The sequence below is a fragment of the Diuraphis noxia genome, unplaced genomic scaffold (genome assembly GCF_037042655.1).
Source record: "Diuraphis noxia isolate RWA-SAM2 unplaced genomic scaffold, SU_Dnox_SAM2 contig0001, whole genome shotgun sequence".
Taxonomy (NCBI): Eukaryota; Metazoa; Arthropoda; class Insecta; order Hemiptera; family Aphididae; genus Diuraphis; species Diuraphis noxia.
This window is the reverse complement of record NW_028301711.1, coordinates 10,858,347-10,880,463: the sequence shown is the minus strand read 5'-3', so window position 1 is coordinate 10,880,463 and position 22,117 is coordinate 10,858,347. Positions and strand designations below refer to the sequence as shown.

Below are 22,117 nucleotides of genomic sequence, written 5' to 3'. Positions count from 1 at the left end.
TGTGTGTGTGTGTGTGTGTAATGCAGAGTAAGGGCAATTGGTTAAAAATCAATACTTAAAGCATGTTTAGTAATATAATATACCTACATAGTTAGTGCACCGCACTCGTCGCGTGTACAATCATTTTCGAAGCACTTCAGCTGGACCCGTACGAAATCGCCGTAGTTTAGATATAGGTATTTGCCTACCTCCACATATATACGGGAAAACTTTGGAAGCTTAATTTTTTTATTCATTTTTAACGCGAAACGATGTGCCTACTCTGCAGTGTAATATATTGGGTGATTCACGGCAGACACGTTCACTATACATATATATATATATAGGTGCCAATTTTCTGAATATTTTTAATCGAAATTCGTACTTTGAGACACGAATAATAGTTTGTAAAAACGGCCCTAACGCAAGTGTGATAAACACTAAATCCAATATTATATGTCTGTTTTAAGTTTTCGTAAAACCGTTTTTTAGTGCAAACATTTTAGTAACCACGAAACCATACTCGATCGAGTAAGTCAAAATGTACGGAACCATCGTCCAACACTATAAATAATTTACATTAAAAAGTGTGAGAGAGGGGGAGGGGGTTTGCAAAACGGAAAATATTGTGTCGTCTCAGAACACTACTATATTATAAGCAGTACCTATATACGAAAAAATTCGAGAATTTGAAAAATGGTGTCTGAGAATATTTGAAAATTTCAAAAATCAGAATTCTAATAAATTCGTATTGTCAAAGGAACAATAATGGCGGCTAGCACGTGTTTGGTGAATCGCCCTGTATACATATAAATATAATATCACAGAATAACATTGCGCGATCAATTCCGACACGCCATCACTCCAACACACACGCTTAATACGGTACCTAGGTAATGGTATAATACAGCGGTAGGTATATTATTATTTATAGATTTGTGTTACATAAACGCGTATGTACCTATGTGTGTATGTGCATTTTGAACTATACATCAAACTTAAATACCATATAACATGTACCTATATATAATACGAAGCTCTTGATGTTTCGCCGAATTTGATGTAATATAACGTATAAGTAAATACTGTACAGCTGCGACCTCGTTAAGTATTGTTCGAATACTTGTACTCAAATGATGGGTGGGCAGTTTTTTGGTATTTCAAATGATACGTCATATCTTTCTCGAATGGTAAAAGTAAAACTGGTACACGGTCTTTATCAACGCGGAATACTGGTAGGTACGATTCTCAATAGTTAAGGTTTCCCAAACTTTTATGAAACAAAAAAAAAAAGAATAAAATATGGACGATTATTCCAAACAAGATGAAGTGACAATGTGGATAGAAATAAACCGTATTGAATAAAATACAAACAACACCTATATTAAGGCCTAAAAGTTAAAATAAAAAAAAAAGTTAAAATACTCAAAAAATATACTTTGCAAGACAATAACTACACAACAAATGTGAGACCTAATAATGAAATTAAAATAAGATAGTTTTTAAACAATATACCAAAGTGTATGAAATATAGTTATTATACTGTTTATAAATTATACATTATATTTACTGTATATTTATTTTACATAACTGTTATATACTTTGTATGTATTATTTGTATTTTTTGTTCATTTCGATCGCTAACTTTATTTTTTTTGTTTTTGACATATTACTTAAATTTAATTTCTGGACGATGTTAATTAACTAAAAATTGTAATTAATATTCTATGACACCTGAAAATAAAATTTCTAAGAGTACCAGTAATCCCCGTTTTTTATTTCTTTTGTTATTCGTTCTAAGAACCGTACCAATATTCCAACAATATTTTTAAATACCAACACTTTTTCTTCGTATTTTTTACTCCAGAATAATAAAAAAAATTATTATTATTATTTTGCTTTTTGTATTTTGACGATAAATATTTCTGCTGTGTCTTCTGGTATGTTACTTGGTATTTCAAAATAACATTTCATAATTCATAATGATAAGATGTCTAAAATGTAGTATAATTTCCGGTTGAATTGATGTTTAACTCGGCTATTATTGATTAAAACTTAAAACACAATTACAATACATAAGTACTAATAGTACCTATATACGCGTGTGCAGATATCAGCTGAAATTCTAGAATCTGCAATTATAAATACTATATTTATTAATTATTCAATTTTAATATTCATTAGTTATATTTTAAAGTACATAACTACACAATTTTATATCGACAAAAACGATAAAAAAAATCAAGTACTTGCGTGTATGGTATTTTAAATACTTTTAAAATATATTTATATTTGAAAAGTATAATGTACAAAACATAGCGTGATTCGGCCGGATCAGGTGTACTGATATTTTAAGCTCGGTGTAGTTGTATTCATGTTATACCGATTTAGGTAAATCGTTTTACATTTTAATACAATAAAAGTAACAAAAAAAAAAAAACGATAAAATATATTAGGCACTATTTTACCCATTCGTAGGGGTAATTCGTATCGAATCCAAGTTCAAGGGCTTCCCAAAAATGTTTTGCTATAATATGTTCCGGTTTTAAAACGGAAATATGCCAATATATTATGTAAATGTCTGTAAACATTGTCCGTCGACAATTACAATTAAGTAATTCGAGATTAAGTTGAGTTAAGAATAATACACGTGATAGATAAATAAATTAAAAGTTAATATGAAAAAAAAATTTACTTAACTCGGTTTGGAAAAAAGCTGAACCATTTATTTAAAATTATTATACGTAAGTCACGTCAAAAATTCAAGAGTGACTTCGTCATCGTCTGACTAATCTTATAAAACAATTTTATCAAGAAAAACAACAAAAATGTTTGTGTTGTTATGGTATTGAAATGTTTTTATTTTACATTAATATTTACGTATAAACGAAATATTTCAAAACGTTTTCAACTCGATGGATTATTTTTAGACCATCTGATAAAAGCTAAGTTATTTCAACTGTCAATGAAACTAACTGGGTTAGACTTTGAATAAACCAACTAGGTATAGTCAAGTTAACATTTTAACTACTTAACGCCCATCACCTGTGCCCGGCCGTAACCCACTTCGAGTGCACGAATTTTGGAAAATTAATCGCTTGGACCTCAATTCTGTGCGTCCCCAAACCGATGTCGTCTCTTCTATTTGAATATTTTAAATTGAAACGCGTATAATATGTTGTTATTACGACGTTGCTGTGTGTATAATTGTACCACGGCGGTATTATATTATCATACGTCTGAATTACGTCCTCTATACGTTAGCGTTCGCCATGGGAGGTATGATGATAAATACAATATAGTGTGCGTGTGTGTGTTCACGGGGAAATTATCGTTTATTCTTTCGGGTAAATGTCACGAAACAAGACGCGCGCCGACATCTCTATTCGGTGTGTGCCCACTATTTTTTTCATTTTTTTTTTTTATTGGCCGCGGTGTCCGCTCACAAACGGGGGACCATATTATTATCATAATAATGTTATACAAACAACAAAATAATATTATTACTCCAGCTCTTGTATATTATCATGTGGTATGTTTCGAGTTTTGATTTTTTAAGTCGCAGGTACGTATATTAAAAAAAGACTACGCTTATCGAACGTACTTATAATATTATTTTAACCAAATCCGTTTCGTCGTCATCTGTGTGTATTAATATATATATATATATGTTATAAAGGTATATTTGTCAGTTATTTGTTTGATACTTTACGACCGTGTATACCTATATGCTTCAGACGTAAAACGTTATAATATATGCACGCGCGGGAAAAGACTATACATATAGGGCTACAATATCGTATAAAGGAACATTTATTTTTGAACGTTTATAATCGAAAAAAATAAATAAAAAGGTTATCATAAAAACGTGACGATATAAATCATTTTATACAGAATAACCAAAAGAGACTCTCGCTGAGAACTAAAAAATCTGTTCAATTTGTTGGAAAACCGATGTATTTAACGAAAAAGTACAATTATTTTTTTTCTGGTAACACTGATACTGCTAATTTTTACACACACACAATTTAAGATAAAACTATCATTACAAGTTTGTTAGGATAAAGATAATATTTTCTTCTGTTCGAAAAGACAGCCTAGTTAGAAAAATAGAATAATGATAATCCGGCAGCACTAGTTTTCCAACTGGCGTTGAAAATCTGTTCCCCATACGAAGTCTTCAAAAACTTATTAATAAATCAACTCCCATAAGAGCCCAATTTAAACTCAAAAAGTTTCTCTTCTGGTTATTCGTAGGTAAACGTATTTACAACGCGAGCGTTACGGTTTTCGGAAAATGCGTTCAAAACCTCCCCCATCCGGTGTCCGATTTGCGTTTCGAAATGAAACATCATAACGAAAAACAAAATTTAAATCAATGAAAATTATAATATGATGTCGTTTCACTCGACGTACGAGTATTGTTATGTGATGCACGCCTACGACGTCTTGCCCATCCTCAAGCTAATTATCTAAAATTCAATTCGGCCAACACTGTTGAACGTTGGTAGATAATATATACTTAAAGCGATGGCATACGCGTTTATCGTTTTACATCCGTTTATTCCCCTTAGACACCTCATCCTCATGACCACTTCAAACGACTGTAAAACAGTTTAACACGGTTTACGATAGTCTAAAACACCTTTACACCACATAATGTTTTAAACAAATATAATAATACATACCTAATATCTCACCTATAATTTCCGTAGTTCGCCTATCACATAGTACCACACGATCGTCACATTGCACACACACACTACTGCCCACTACGTCCCTCTGGTCCGCGTTTTCGATAAAAGTTATATCAATAAATTCCTAGAGATGTTTATATATTTCGTGTTTTCAACCCCTAATGGACCTTCCTGTAGGGGGTAGCTCGCTTATGAATTTAGTTTTGGTTCACGAATAATTTTTTGTTTACTCAAGCGGTTGTCATTGGTTACAGATTTCATTTTATTACTATTAAACTTAATTAGTATTATATTCGGTTTTCGGTGCATAAAAATGTTTACAATTAATATACGTAAAAATAAAAAAAGTCCACCTTATTAACACTCCTATAACAGTGATTACTTTTATGATTTACATTCTTAATTATTATTCTGGACATCGCGTGTTTTGATGTAAACGCATAAAGACGGGATGGGTTTCAATCTTGATTGAATTGATGTCCAGAATTAAGCGAACTGGAAAATCATCATCATTTTTATCATTTTTTATCTATTATATTTTTTATGATATGCATATAAAAATTCAAGAGAAAGTAAAACGGAAAACGAAAGAACGGTGGATTAACCTTAAACTTGACGCGGTGTCGCATAATACATTAATACATCACATATAGTATCTACCTATATATATCATCAAAAATATTGTGTCTCCGCGTGTCACATAAATATCACGATGATAATATTATGTTGATGAAGCCCGTCTGTGTACCAAAATATATAATTTTGATCGTACAATTGTGTTTAAACCGCTGTCTGAGACGACAAGGTCCGAAGACTGTTACCCATTTATTTAATTAACCCATTTTACGGCTGCAAGTCGCTTATTTGTTGTTACGTAATATTATGTGATTAATAAGCTAATACAATCAAATAAAAAGTAACGGTTCATCAATGGATTATATACTTTCGCGGAATCTTTGCCTAAATAATAAAATTCATAAAATCGGTTACTCGCGGCGCTTTCGTAGAGTAAAATTTGAGTTAAATTCACCTCAGTAAGTGCACCACTGCAAGGTGATAAAGACTATGCAGGACCTAATAAAATTTCCCAAAACCAACATTGAAACTCTATTACGAAACTGTATAAAATGATACGACGATTTAACGTGTGGATTTTTGTATTTCAGAGTAGAAGCGTCCACTAGGTGTGGCCCACTGACGACGAGTTCGTCTTTGTACATTGTTACGAGCGGAAGAAGAGGAGAAACGGAGGAAGTGACCATCGCCCACAGCAGACGACAGACGGACTCGCGGGGGTCGGAGACCGGACCCGCGATGAGGACGTCGGCGCTGCTGACGGCCGCCGTGGCCGCGGTGGCCCTGGTGGCCGTGTGCCGCGCGCCCGCGGCCGGTTGCAGCGACGGCGGTGCAACGCTGTCGCCGCACATGCACCACAACATAGCGATACTGCCCAGCGACGTGTACCCGGGATACGGCATCAAACAGTTCACCAGCGACAACAAGTACGCGTACTTCCGGCTGCTCGAGACCGGATTCTCGCAGTTCTTCGCCGTGCTCAAGGACGGACTGCTGATGACCACCACCGACCTGGGGCTGCTGGTCAAGCGGCCCGTCAACCTGGTCGTGCTGGAGGAGTCGCCGAACGCCACGTTCACGCACAACATGCAGCTGTTCGTGTTGGAGAAGCGCGAGATGCTGCGGTTCGCCGGCGACGCTGCCTACCCGGACGGCAAGGTGTCGGAGAACAAGCCGCCGGGGACGAGGGTCCGCGGCGTGCCGGTGCTGCACGCGTTCGGCGAAGGCGTGGCCGGGCTGCCCATACGGTACGCGATCGTGGACGGCAACGACGACGGGGCGTTCGCGCTCAAGACGGCCGAGAACATCATCGCCGGCAACATCACGAACAAGTCGTACTACCGGGGCGTGCACCTGGTCACCAAGCGGCCGTTGGACAGGGAACAGCGCCCGTCGTACGACCTGATCGTGCAGGCGGCCGACGGCAGCGGCATCGACAAGGCGTACGCCACCGTGCACGTGGACGTGCTGGACGAGAACGACAACAGCCCCGTGTTCGGACAGGCCCTGTACAAGATCAACGTGGACGGGTTCGCGCTCGGCCTGGACAACGGGACGGCGGGCCCCGGCCGGTACTCGGCCGTGGGCCGCGTGTCGGCCACTGACGCTGACGGCGACCACGTCGCTTACCGGCTGTCCGCGCCTAGCTCCGCCGTCGTCGTCGTACCGCAGACCGGCGAGCTGCTCGTGTCCGACGACGTGCTCCGGTCCCGCGAGTACTTCGAGTGTCAGCTGACCGTGGACGCGCACGACCTGCGCGAGCCGTCCCGCGTCGCCGACCGGCCGGCCACCGTCTGGATCCAGTACAACTTTGTCGTGCTCGACGACGACGTGCTCATGCAGGACTTTGGCGCGTACGACGACGCGGCCGACCACCGGGTGTACAAGCGCCGGGTGACGCGGGCCGTGCGGCCCACCAAGCGGATCGAGTTCACCGAGACCGACGGCGAACAGGAGGGCCGGAGCGTGTTCCCGCTGGAAAAGGAGACCGAGAAGGAGACGTTCAAGATCCGGGACGAGAACCCATGGGTGACCGTCGAGCCGAACGGCGCCGTCCGGGTCAAGAAGAAGTGGGACTACGAGGAGTTGGGCCCCGAGAAGACCATCGACTTTTGGGTGACCATCACGAACGCCGGCGTCGGAGGTAAGTGTCTTTCATCTGCAGCCAACCGTTTTATTCCTCATTATTTGAATAGGATAATATAAGAAACCGTTATTTAAAAAACAAAAAAGCATTATGCCTATATTGTGACATAAGTAAAGGATGTGCGAATGTACGTGACCTATATAATCATAATAGTATACGAATTTGTTGGGTTAGCTTTTTTGAAATAGGTCTTTGCGAGTATAAATCAACGATATATGAATTGCATTTTAAAATACAATGTACAATGCACATGCCTATGATATAATATTTCAAGATCATCTACTATTTGATATTCGAGAATTAATGATCTCTAATCGGCGTAAATAAATAAAGTATTTATAAATAAAACAAATATCCGGATGTTTTGACCAATGAAATTCGGATACTCTAGTATAGGTAGTAGGCACCTTTACCATAGACTTCATAATCTATATTTGGAACTGGTTTGTTCACAATAAATACTATAAGTTAGTTACAAAGGTTTTCAAAGGAACGCGTCGTAAAATATAAGAAAAAAATTAAGTGATCAAAAGTACATAGTAATATATTATATACATACAATCTTTAATTTTGTAGAAATTTGAAAAAAAAATATAGTTCTTGTAATTCATTTAAATATAATTCGTTATATAATATTATCATACTGCAGGTTATTTAGTTGACATGTGCGCTTAATAATAATTTCGGATATTAGTGATATTAGATACATATAATACCTACTGTTAAGTGTTAGATTGTTTACTTTCCTTTGGTGAAAACTTGTTTGCGAGTCATTGTTTGGAGACCCCTGAATTGTATGTAAACATAATATGTCTATGTCTTGCAGCAGTATGTTATCAAAATTAATTTGGCGTAAACTAATAACGCGCAGTACTAACACAAAAGTCAACATATGCTGAATATGTATATGTTCAACGTCAGACTTCATGATATAATAGGCAAATTAATGTACGACATATTAAAAAAATATATGTTTAGTGATATAATATCTTAAAATAAGACTGAAACATTCAAATTCGAGCATATTTATCAAAGATATATTACATATGGTACCTAATAGCTATAAAGGTAGACTTTTATAAATTAGGTATAACATAATATTTCGCAATATTCATAGTGTACGAAGTCAGAAATTGATTATCATTTTAAATTAAAATCATTCACTGGAAATATTGAAAGCTTCAAAGGTTAACACGTGTTAAACAATATATTATTATGTTGCAGGCCATTGATCTAGTTTAAATAATTTTGTAGAATTTGGAGGTTATAGGTAATGTTTCGTGTAAATCTAGTTAATTAAAATACGTGATTAAAACTATGGGTGCGAAATTGTGATTTGGCGAATGAAAATGCTCGACATATTTTGGAGTGGTATAGAGCTAAATTATATTTAGAAACAATTAATGTTTTAATTAATATTGTTATAGTTGAAATACGATATAGGTATAGGTACTGATATTATGTCTTCCATGAATGTTGACTATATTATAGAATAACAATAAGTTATGATTATATTATGATTACTGTACAAAATTGATTGACAATGTTTATTTTTATGCATAATTTAACAGTATTATTCCTGTTATTAATTCAGGCAAAAATGATTTATAGTATTACAAATGGACCAACATAAAATGTTCGGAATGTTATAACTTATTGGTACGATAAATTTTAAAATTGAACTGACAATCGCTGGAACTCTATTTCAAGTTTGGTTTCAAAAGTTAATTTAAAGCCATCAAATTATTTTTAACACTTTAAAACAAACGCTGGTCAACGTTAATATAAAGTACTATTCGAAATATTTAGAATCATAATCATATATTATTCTGACATCTGCTCAGTTTTTTTTTCGATAGCTGGAGTAAGCACTCAACTGTATAATGGTGTGACGCACCTGAAGGAAATTCCCACCTTATTCACCACATAAGCTGTATTTTCCATTTGCATTTATCTAAACCTGCAGGTTCTAATAATAAAAGCATAGTTTCAAATAAGAAATCATGACACATAACAGGACATACCTATTACATTATCGAACGATCGTGGTGATATAGTTAAAAAAGCTACAAATTCATAGTTAAAAATATTGTTTTGTATCAATTATTTAACCAAAAAAATATTAATTAAAAATCATTTTTTTATGATACTCAACTAGATAAAAATTTTAGCCCTTCAGTGAAAAAATTATAATTATTAAATTAGACGCACAATAAATAACCAAAATCAATTTCGTAAAAGCTGTACGTACCAATATAATTACAATAATGCTATTTTTTATTTTTTGTCCATACTTGAAGGAATAAATTATTATCCAGTTTTATATAAGTGCCCACATGATAAATTCGCAAATCGATTTGAGCATAAAACTTTTAAACACCCCTCCAAAATGATAATAGAAAAAACTAGAAAACCCTAATCATTGTTCTATCATGTGGATGATCGGAACGTCTATCTACTGATTTGCACAAAACAAGCTATTGATTTTTGTTATCGTCCCCTTTAAAAATAAATAAATAAAAGCCATGCGGACGGCACTGCTTAAGTAGGTACGCCGACTTGGTTAATTATTTGTAGCATAAATAAATGTTTGAAACAATACTGCTAGAGACAGGCTGTAACGAGTTTTTTAATATTTAAAATTGATACGTCCAAGGCTTGTAGACATGGGAATAATATGACGTTTACGATTAAAAAGAAAAATCACATGAATTTAGCATTGTTTAAATTGATATACCTAATCCATACCTATATTCTATATTCTGCACATAAAAGACGTAGATATTTAGTATTTTATTTTTGGGATTTAAAATCACGTGTGGATCCGTATATACAACATATATAGATATATTATACATTATTCGAAATTTTTAGATTTGTGTACGTATGTATCATGTATGAATATAACGTAAATATTGTTAAAAACTACATAACGATCCCGAAAATTTTTAGGGATTGCGTGTTAATGCCTTATTTATTGCACTATAATATTACATAGGTTACTATAGTTAGTTTTTTTTCTGAGAATCGCCACAGCAGGTGGACGTCATTTTACGTCATATTTACCACACGTTCATGAAAGGTTTATTATCAATATTAAATTATATTATAACCGAAGAGCGGAGCGTACGATGCGCGTACAACTAGGTAGATATATACCAACTTGATAATTAATAATTGTATTATTCTGCGCGCTATACCGGAAGCTACTTCGCTTATATGTACATATTATATATAATAACAAATATTATAAATACATGGTATATTATTCAACGAATATAGCCGCCGACCTTTTTAGTATGCATATATCACGAGCTCTTAAGTCTTATTCCACTGAAATCAGCCATACCGGCCGCTAACTCATTTATGGCCACGTCTAGTGAATTAGCAAAGTTTTCATCCTCTCGAGTGCTCGTCATATAGTAATCAGTGTCAGTAAAACTATACGATTCAATCAAGAGGTATAGCGGCACAAGAAAACGGGAAATAGAGTAGGTAAATAATATACGTGTAAGCCGCGGGAATAACACTTGACAACCTACTACATATATTATGCTATAAATTAAAATATATACCGAGTACCACATTATACGTATATATAGCGCCATCGCGGTATGTAGGTATATACTCACTAGAGCGGCACAAACTTATAGGATTCTGTGCATATCGCAAGATACACACATAATAATATACATTATACACTATAACATGGACAATGTGTGCTACTGAGTAGGTAGGTATCATCTATAATATAAGAGAATAATCTGCCATTGCGTGCTTTGTGTACAAGAGACGGCTGTTTTCGCTTCGCATAATATCCACATAGATTCTATACAAACACACACACACATATATATATATATATATATAAGTATAACTGGTATCGCGTTCACTAATTCTACCATTATATCGTAGCCGACAATCGTGGTGTAATTATCGAGTCCGGATTAAGTCCAGTAAAGGCTCTGCTGCAGGGACTGATGCTTGGTCGTGGGCGGATTGAATTACATGAAACGGTCCTGCAGTTCTTATAATAATTAAGTTTATCAAAGGTTCAACGCCGGATAACGCATATAATATTATTCTTGACATTAAACACTAACTTTACCATAGAATATTACATGCAATTACGGTACCTGCAGGGTAATTATTATTAATTCAAATGAATATTATATAATACAACGTTTGATAAAAATCGCGTGAAATCAAATTATACATCTATATATAGTTCTAAAATATTATACAACAGTGTTATAAGAATTAAGAGGTATTAATATCATAGGCGTTAGACAGCACCACACATAATAATATATTGTTTGAAACAAGTCATAATTTAAATTTAAAATAATAAAAAATTGAAATAATTTTTCGTGCGTAAATTATAATAAGAAGTATCTACCATCCAAACACAAACGTTTTAGTAAACTCGATAAAAATAAAATTGTTAATTGATATTCGTTACAAAAAAAATAGTTTAAACGACCAAATTATATGAATTTAGTCTGAAAACAGGATGTAACCCTTTACGTCCGCAAGACCCGTTGACGTCGTGGGCCTCTTATTATTTAGAACTTGGCAATATTGTGGAGTCAGATGACCGTTATTGTATTCGCTTTGGCGTCGGATCAACGAGTTGTTTTCAATATTTTACATTCTTAACATTCAAATAAATTATAAAATGGGAACGAATTATATAATAATAGTCTTGATGATTTATTAAACAATTCAATATAAAAATGTATATAGATACTAATGCCTTTAACTTAATTTTGTATACTTACTACTTTAAATTGATTGTGAAAGGAGACAATCATATTGAATAATAACAAAACACTTCTGATGTTGAATTTTAGATGAATAGTTAATAACGCTTATTAAATTTACAAAAATGGAGATGCGTAGTTAAATGCTTAAATAAAACAAATTGTTTTCTTTTTTTCTATTTGCTTAAACAAATAAAACGGTTAGCAAACTCAATTATTGTATTAAATATTAAAAAAAAAAAAATATTATTTATTAATTTTTATTTATACATGCCTAATAAACGCCAATTGGTTTTCATTAAAGTATTGACAAAAGTATTTTAACAAAGCGAGATGTTAAGGATATAATAAATGTATGTGTTAAAATGGAAAATAAAAATGATAAGTGTGTCTAAGTACGAAATTATTGGTAGTATTTGACGTTAAGGGTGCATTTTATCAAAATTGCTTCAACCTAATGATGTGTAAACATTTCATTAACAATATAAATATATTGTATCAAATTATAGATTTAAACACTAATTGGTTATTGCAGCACCCTCCTTAATTAAATAAACATAAGATCTCTAATAAAATCATATTGATAGAAGATTTAATCAAAACACTAATAAGTCAACTATAAGCAATAAGCAACACGCGTCATACCAGATACGATAAAATTAAAACAGACTATAAAAACCAAATATTTACTATACATTTCAATAGTATTACGTCTGTATAGTAATATCGAAAACAGCTACCATGGAGTCTAGGCCAAAACGTATTTTCATAAAATCAACAACGATATTGATGTAACCATGGTAACAAAAATCGTGATGGACGGACGGACACAACGGGAATATTAATGGATAATAATATTCTTCGTACGACGTACAACTGTTATTAAATTTGAAAATAACTATTATTGCGATCGAATAATAACCAACTATGATGTGGTGTATGATTATATGATATATTATGTTCATGAAGGTGTTTTTAGATAATATTATTACTTGGTACATATTAGAAAAAATATAAAAGACAATTACACGCAACTATATTTAAATAAAATATTAAGTACGCAGCTAGTGATTATAGGAAAAAGTATATGGTATAAAATGTAGCTAGGCACCTGATAATGTATTTTATAATAATGTTATAAATAGTTAGGGAGGATAAAAATACTCTCCAACTGCTGGAAGATCTCTCTGCGAAACGTCTCTAAAGCGCATGGGTATAATATTATACGTGAAAAAACTATCGATTGAACTTTTCGTTGTCTGTATGGCAGTATATAATAATAATAGTAATAATAATAATATTTTCTCTGTGACGATCAAACAGGAGCAAAAACAGAATAAACCGAACACACAGCTCAAATATAATATTAAATAATATATAGGTGCACTTTAAAGAAAAATGTCAGATTATCACACGGTTTGTGCGAATTTCTGGAATTTTATCCCAACTTTATAATAAATCGTTTATTCATATTTTTTTCACGAAAATTCATGACATATTTTACCCATGGTCTGCGCATATTTTAAAGTATAATCCTTTTAATTCACCTTAGTTAGCACTCGGCTGATATTATTTGAGGTATCTATAGTCCACAGAATTCGCGAAACTCGCAAAAATACGATCATTTACACGCGTAAAAAATAATAATATCACTCATCGGCAGATTCTGCATGATGCGCTGAATTCTATTGCTTGGGAACATTGAGGGGAAAATGCAGTTAAATTGAGCTTCCTATAGTGATTTTTGGGTATTTTTTTCAAAATGTGTGTTTCGCATGCTCAATATAATAGGTGAAATGGAATTACTGAAAAATTCGGTAAAATTGTCTCTACATATTTATTACACGGTAAAAAACTTCTAATTAACGTTTTCGATAGTCGATCAAGCATTTATTTTTGAACTGTGTCACTGTGTGAGAATAGTAAATGAATGTTAGTGTGTGCATTGTAATTCCTCCAGTGGTTTATCGCTCGCATGTAAATTTCTGCACGCGGAGGTGCATATCATCAATGATACGTATGATTTATCAGACATGCCATGTCTAACCTTAACAAGAATTCGAATTGGTAAACTTGACAAGTAATAATTTATGAGCGGATTTATAATACATATAGCTAGGTACCCGTCGATGCCTGCAGATCATCCTTCTAATGTTGTTTCCGCGTAAAACATCAGCTGCTGCTACTCCATGTTTTGATAACAAATAACCTACCAGTAATAATTTTAAGATAAATATATGGCGTGCACTCCGGAGGGACGGCAAGAAGAGACAGAAAACAAACGTACTGGTCATCGTCGTCGGGGACAATAATAATTATTGGTGTGAAGCCGTTAATTAACAAACTCAAAAAATAATATTATTATTAATTGATTATTATCATACGCACAAGACGTGATGATAAATGATATTATTATTGTCACATAAGACGTGATCGGGGGCAGAGGTGGTGGCCGAGTGTGCGGATGGTGGACGGTGGACGGTGGAACTTTTGCGCACGACACGCTATATTCGCACTATAACCGGCCACATAATTTATTTCGGGGACGTATAAGACACATAATAATGAACAAAACGAACGACCTTAGCATACACATAACGTTACAACCTCGTCGAGTACGAGACGATAAAACTTAATTAAACTAATGGAGAAATCATTAGGTGCGGCGGTTCGGACTGCCTGGAGAGAGTGAGAACAGCAACGGACAGAGATGCGGCTGGAGCGTTGCATCCTGTTCGACGGTATGGTTTGAAGTGGCCGGAGAAAAATAATAATAATAGTATGTAAAAACAACCAATGGTTACGATTTTGTCGCACAATTATTTCCCGTTGGTAACACTACATATTACTACAGATCAACGATTTTCTCAATCTCTGGCCGAACCGTTCTCGAGACGGCAAAGTAATATAATACAGTAAATTATTGATTAATCCATGAAATATGTTATTAGGTACGTCATGGATTATTATAATAGTGATAATATGCGAGTAACCATAAGTTCAAACCCGACCATTTACGAATGGCTCTTAGCAGGAAAATTTTTTTGTAGAATCCATGACGTCATATCTCATGAAACTGTGATAAGACGGACTATGATAACAATGATAACGAGAATATCAATGTTGTTTTTCAAACTTCAACTGAAAGTCTGAAACTTGAATTTGCTTTTACTTCACTTAAATCAAGTTCTATAAGTTTAAACTTTTACGAACAACATTATGTATTCCTGTGAAGTTTGCGAAGCAAAGTTTCAATCAATTTCAGGTTTTAACAAGCATATGAGGATTAAACATAAAGACTTAAAAAAAACTAAAGTTATTAAACGTAACTTATACACATGCAATGATTGTAACGAAACTTTTGACTTAAAAAAGGTTTTGATTCAGCATGTCAAAAGCCATTTGATGAAAAATGTACAGCGTCAATCATTATGTTCGTTATGTCTGAAATCCTTTTCATCAATGTCTGGATTGATTGTTCATTTACAGAGTATACATAATGTAAATATTGAGACGAAATTGTTACATTTTGAAAATATAGAAGGTAAACTAATTTATTACTACATTGTTGGTGTTGTATGTATGTGCTCTGACTCAGTGAATACCATTATTGCTGGTAAATATCGTACTTGCCACTTGGTAATTTTGTTATTTGTGTCTAATATTGTTTAATTCTGCCTAGGATAACGATATAAGTATCTGGAGAAATGTTGTGTTTTTTGTGTTTTATTGTGAAACTGTCGATGACTGGATCAGTTTTATTTTTATAAAGTATTCATTATGTGAGCGTTAAATTAAAGTAGGTAGATAAATATTCTGGGTACCTAATAAGTTAATTTTTTTTTACTTTATCATATTTTGAATCTGTATGTACTATTTACCAAGGCTGGGCAAATTAATGATTTTTGTAACTACAATTAATTAAAATCATTCAATATTTAAACTTGTTAATACCCATTTTTATAACCACTAAAACTTAAGAGGTAAGTTATTTTGATATAAATATGGGGAGAATATCTATTGGTCAGTTATACATTTTGGTTACAATTATAATATACAACTCTAAGAATATTTATGTATCTACTTTTATTTAAGTCAAATATTTACCAGCAATAATTGTATTCTCTGAGCCAGACCACCTGCATACAACACCAACAATGTAGTAATAAATTAGTTTACCTATCTCCTCTTCATCGTTTAATATGTTCCGGAGTTCTCACCCTTTTTGGATTATCAGGATTATCTTTAGTTTCACTGTTCATTTTAAAAGAATTAATAATTTTATACAACATAAAATATGATTTAACAATAGGCAAACGATGGAAGAACTGAGAACTGACTGATTAAGATCAATAAAATAGTACTGCTCTTGCTAATTATAAATAATAATTGCTATTAAAATAGTCGTTACTCCCTATTTACTTATTTGCAGAGAGGTAATAGTATAGTAAAATACTTTAATATACCATTTTATAAAATAAAAATAATATTATATAATATTATATTACAATTTACTATTTTGCTATTAATAAACATTTATTTTAATAGGTAGTATTATTATTTTTAATGGTTTGGTGGGGGATCGTACCAAACTTTAAATTATCGTATTTTCCCACCAAGATCGTATCATCTGGCAAGGTCATCAAGTTTCAGACTTTCAGTTGAAGTTTGAAAAACAAAACATTGATATTCTCGTTATCATTGTTATCATAGTCCGTCTTATCACAGTTTCATGAGATTTGACGTCATGGATTCTACAAAAAATTTTTCCTGCTAAGAGCCATTCGTGACCATTTTACCATAATATTACATTCAGTAATACTGATAAATGATAATATTGTCTTTTTTTTATTATAATTTATTACATTTTATTCCATGCCATAGTCATAATATTATAAATGTCATGGATTAATCAATCGTTCTTGACCGTTGTAGGGATAATAATGTGGCAGGCCGCCGACATTATAAATGTATTCGCGGACGAGTCGGTTAGTTATATTCTTATTCTATAATAGTCGTTCTTCATACTTTTTTTCTTGACGTTATCTATGAGTGCGACGAAATTCCGGCGAAACGAGTCTTGCGAACAACGGAACGAACAACCTCCATCATACATATTATAAACCTCCCGACCCGACGAAAGCCGGCGCCAGTTTCTCTAGGATTAAGCGGCTCGTAAAAGTAGGTATTACGATGAACATCACAATATAACAATATATTATATTTATATCGGTCACCTATATTATTCAAAGGGTTATTCTTTGTGTTATATTCCATAGAAATAACGACAAAAATATATCCCATCATAAGCCTCTCTACGACACTTATTTAGAATTTATTGTGTTTCCGTATATATTACAATGTGTGTAAAATAAATAATATTAGTACATTGCACTGGTTTGGAAAATCTAATGGTATAACAGTAAACTTTTCGTAAGGTAGTCGCAATTCGTCGTATTTACATGGTTCTAAGATTGAATGAAATTAATTTATTTTCGAAATATTCATTGGATTTAAGGAAAAAAATTTTAATTTAAAACAATATAGGTATACCTACATTATAATAACACATTACATTAAAACACGTCTGCTTAGTTAAAATACTTCAAGATAGAAATATTATAGAATTATTGCTTACATCGTTCGCATTATGAATTGTTATATAATATATAACATATAATAATTAACTATCTTGCAAATTATAATTATCTTTTCTACATCACGATCGTGAATTAAATATTGATAACCTGCACTAATCAGGCATGAAACGAGTCTGCAGGCTATCTAGTTATGATTTTCTGGAACATATCATAAAACAACAAATTTCAAAATTATTCTTAAATTATTAATAATATTTTCCAATATTTCATACTCAAAACCCTTCTATAGTTATAATAATATTATAAATATTATAAGTTGACATCCCATCTATATAGTTGAAATAATCGTGGTCATTTTGCATTATCATTCAATCAAATATTAAGGGTCAGCAATCGGAACATTTTTTTACACTTAAAATTTGCATAAATATAATATTTTGTTTTTGGTAAACTAAAAAAAAATCCTTGAAAAATGGGGAGATCAGTTTTTTCGATTAAAAATGCTTTTCAAAACACTTCAAACAATTTTAGTCGTCGAGGTTTTCGAGTTGTTCGACGTTTGACGTCCGAACTATCGAACTGTACTGTAATTATTTGTTAATTTGGTCTTTGATTAATATTATTCCACAATAACCAAAATTTGAATAAACGCATTGTTAACGGAAACAATGGTGGTGCACAATATACACTTATAGGAAATATATTATATATTTAAATATTGATGTAATTTTAAAGGAAATTGCAACTGCAGCTGCAGGGAAAAATGTCCACACTGTTATATTAAATAAGAATAAATATGAAGGTGCAACGATCCCCGCCTCCCGCGCCCCCAATTTGGTCCTAGTAGCGCTTGTGATAGTGCTAGATATATGCAGACGCATTAAAAAAGACAACCAAAAATGTCTCTGAGGATCGGGTCCCGTATATTATATTGTGTGGATATAGCACGAATGTCGAATACGGTTGTATACTGTAATACACCCGATTTGGTGTGACGATTGTTATATTATTATTTTTCTTTGGACGCGGGCGACGGCGTCGGCGGTCGTAAAAAAAAGGAATAAAAATATTTTACGAATAAAAAACACATTCGGTGTCGATGGTATAGCGCGGGTGGCCGTAAATCCGACGGACCAAAGCGGGCGAGTCTCGACGCGTTCGCCCGCTGCACCTGGCTGCGAAACCTACTCCGACGGACGAGAATAATATATCATATTTTTATTATTATTATTATCGTGTTGTATCCGTATACCATGTAATATTACACACATATTATATATAATACATCGTTTGCCGTGCCGATCGTCGGTCGTCGACGATTATTGTTTGCGGTCCGGCTCGTCGCGGTGGTGTGTGTCGACTGTCGGCTGCGCAGTAATATTATATTTCATCCGAGCCGGGCAATAGCTGTCGACTGTTGTAGTCGCCGCCGTCGTCGTCGTCGAGGAGGATTTTTTTCCACTCTTTCTTTCTTACTTAGTTACTTCCTTTCTTTCCATCGACTAGATCGCCACTAACATAATATATAAGTATATATCATATACATCGTTGTATATATATATATATATTTATATACCAATGCAGTGAGCCGCGAGGACAATGACTGAGAAAAACTCGCGAGCTCACACACAAACAAACGCGAACATTTCTCTTCGCGCGCGTTCTTATCCCATCACGTGTCGTACACATATAATATACAGAATGGTGAACCGCTAATACGTTTATCCACGTTCATGTCTATACCCACCCCATCCATTTTATCCATTTAATAATGCATTTATTTGAAATCTAATTTTTGAAATTTTCAAGTTCACTCAAAGGTTGTATTTAAAAAAAAAGTGTACAAAAACTTTGTTAAACAATAAACCTATTAATAATACCTATTATGTTAGGATATATATTAATTACTAAAATTCTCATATCATTCAAGTTTCCGTACCTTTGAAGTTTGAATCCGCATTATCATGGAGTATATCCTAATAGAATTTCATCAACATTTCCAAAAAAGTCATGACTGCTCACAGTCAACTTTCAGTAAAACTGGTGGGTCTCATTTTAAAACAAATGTTTTTCGCCACAAAACACTATCCTTATAAAATATAATAATAAAATCATAGGTAGTAATCGAAAATATTACATTTTAGTCGAAATTCACAAAATCAGAATAAAAATAAAATATGATGTAACAAAGTAAAAAGAGGACTGACCGTGCTTGCGATGAATCATCCTGTATATAATACAATATATAGGTACGCGCGTTGTACACATTTTTTTTCGGCCGCAGACAATTTAAACACTATAACTAATTGTAATTGGTCAAGCGGATCCCGGACGGTATACGCGGACTGCAGCAACACGACACACTGCCGCTGCTGTTGGCGGTGATAATTATTATTGCTGTACACATATATATTAAATAATATAATAATATATAATGACGGCAAAGGAATACATTGAGGACGTGCGAGGTATATACCTATGCGCGGTCGTGCAGCACCCATGCCACTATACAGAGATAGGTATATTAAGTACATAGTATATATTATTTTGTTCGAATTCCATACCGCGTACCAACACCATAATAATAATATATTATACTACGAAACCGAAAAAATATATTATATTGACATAAGCCATTTAAGTATACAGAAAACCGTAGCTTAATTATTATATGATGGGTTATTGCACTTCGATTGGTTAGGTTAGGTTATCAATAAAATCACTATAGAAGCGCCGTAAGGATATCTATATCAGTTCACTCTTTATGATGTTATATCGTTTAAACATGCAGCTGTGTAAGTGACGTAATATTGACTATATTGCTCTAAATAATATGTGGATTTTTAAAACGCTGAAATTAATATGACACGTATAGTTTTTAACATATTTTGATAAATTTTTGATAATCTCAACTTAACTTTTTTAAATTGTATGTTGCATTATTAAAATGCATAATATTTTGATTTTAAACTTGCCACCAACAACGCATCATATAAATGATAATTATTAATTATGCCAACAGTGATAAAATATTGACCAATCAGAATAACGCTGACATATTAAAACCCGTCCGTCGTCAAAATAAACATACGTGAATATGTGCAATGACTTGTAATATTAAGCCATGCGTGGAACCGAATAGTCTTGAGTCGTTCAAAAAATTGTTTGTAATATTTGCGAGGTGCAGTTCGCAATGCAGATTGCGCGATGACCGAGAAAATATGTCGTTCGCCAAAATGACTGGTGGGACGGACGGCCGTGAGAAACCGGCAGTGCCTCAACTACGTTTCCGAACGTCGTTATAATAGTCGCGAACCCGTCGGCTTTCGAATATAAATAAATAAATCGTCTCGTCATTGCTAGTTGTACGTGGTGTAGACATTTCTATCCGTCTTTTCCTACCGCGGCGTCTCGTTATATTATTTCGACCGCCGCCGCTCCTCGTCCCCAGACCATCCGACCAATCGCGTGACGCCCTCGGCGCAAAGGCCGATCGATTCTCTAAGACGCCCGGGTTTTCAACAACGAATCTACGACGTCTCTGAAAAACGACCAGCGAATTTCCCATACGCGTTTCGTTTACCTCGTACTCAAAATGCATTTTTGGCCTCGCATCGCATATTATGTATGGAGACTTCTCGTTTGAAAAATTCTTTCAAAATTCTCAATTATAGGTATTATAATACAATGGAATAATAGTACGTTTCATAATCGTAGCTTATTTTGAATTATTTATTTAATAATATTGAGGGTGTAGGTATTTATATTATTTATTATTATATATCCTCGTCGGGAAAATTGACCGTGGACACTGCAGCTGCAGACGCACACATTTTTCGGGGAACTCGTTCCGCTCGACAGTAGCGGTAATTCGGTTGATCTAATAATCTGAAAATGTCCACGGGGACTCTATATAATATAGAACTATAGAAGGTCGTCTATATATTAAACGAAAATGGGTGTACGCCACCCATTATACTCTCCCGTCGCGACGGCGTCTGTCCGGTCGTAATATCCGACGCACGTTATACGCATTTATAACATATATATGTATATATATGACAGTAAAAGCTAGTGTGCGTGCGTGAGCGTGTAATACAAGTTGAACGTTTTTAATGCGATTGTAATAATAATTACGGTCGCGTCGGGCTTCCGGTGATATGCGTGTGTACCGTGTGTGCGATGACGACGATGAAAGATGATCGGGCCCGACCGGTGGACTGACCGTCCGACTGGTCTCGTGTTATATACCATAAGTTGGTATATATGACCGTCGCCGTGTGTGCTCGTATATAATATCATATATAATACGTGTATATAAATAATATTTAACACGCATAATAGTTGTACTATACT

The 22,117-nt window shown here is 34.1% G+C and overlaps 1 protein-coding gene across 4 annotated transcripts in view; it reads left to right on the top strand.

Annotated features, from left to right (window-relative positions):
- CadN (neural cadherin) overlaps positions 1 to 22,117 on the top strand; it is a 193,605-nt gene that overhangs the window by 29,784 nt on the left and 141,704 nt on the right. For all 4 annotated transcript variants that reach the window (XM_089216484.1, XM_089216482.1, XM_089216486.1 and 1 more), the window contains exon 2: positions 5,843 to 7,395. In XM_089216484.1, the coding sequence (XP_089072610.1) occupies positions 5,991 to 7,395 (1,405 nt within the window). In that variant the 5' untranslated portion in view covers positions 5,843 to 5,990. The remainder of the gene's footprint in view (positions 1 to 5,842; positions 7,396 to 22,117) is intronic.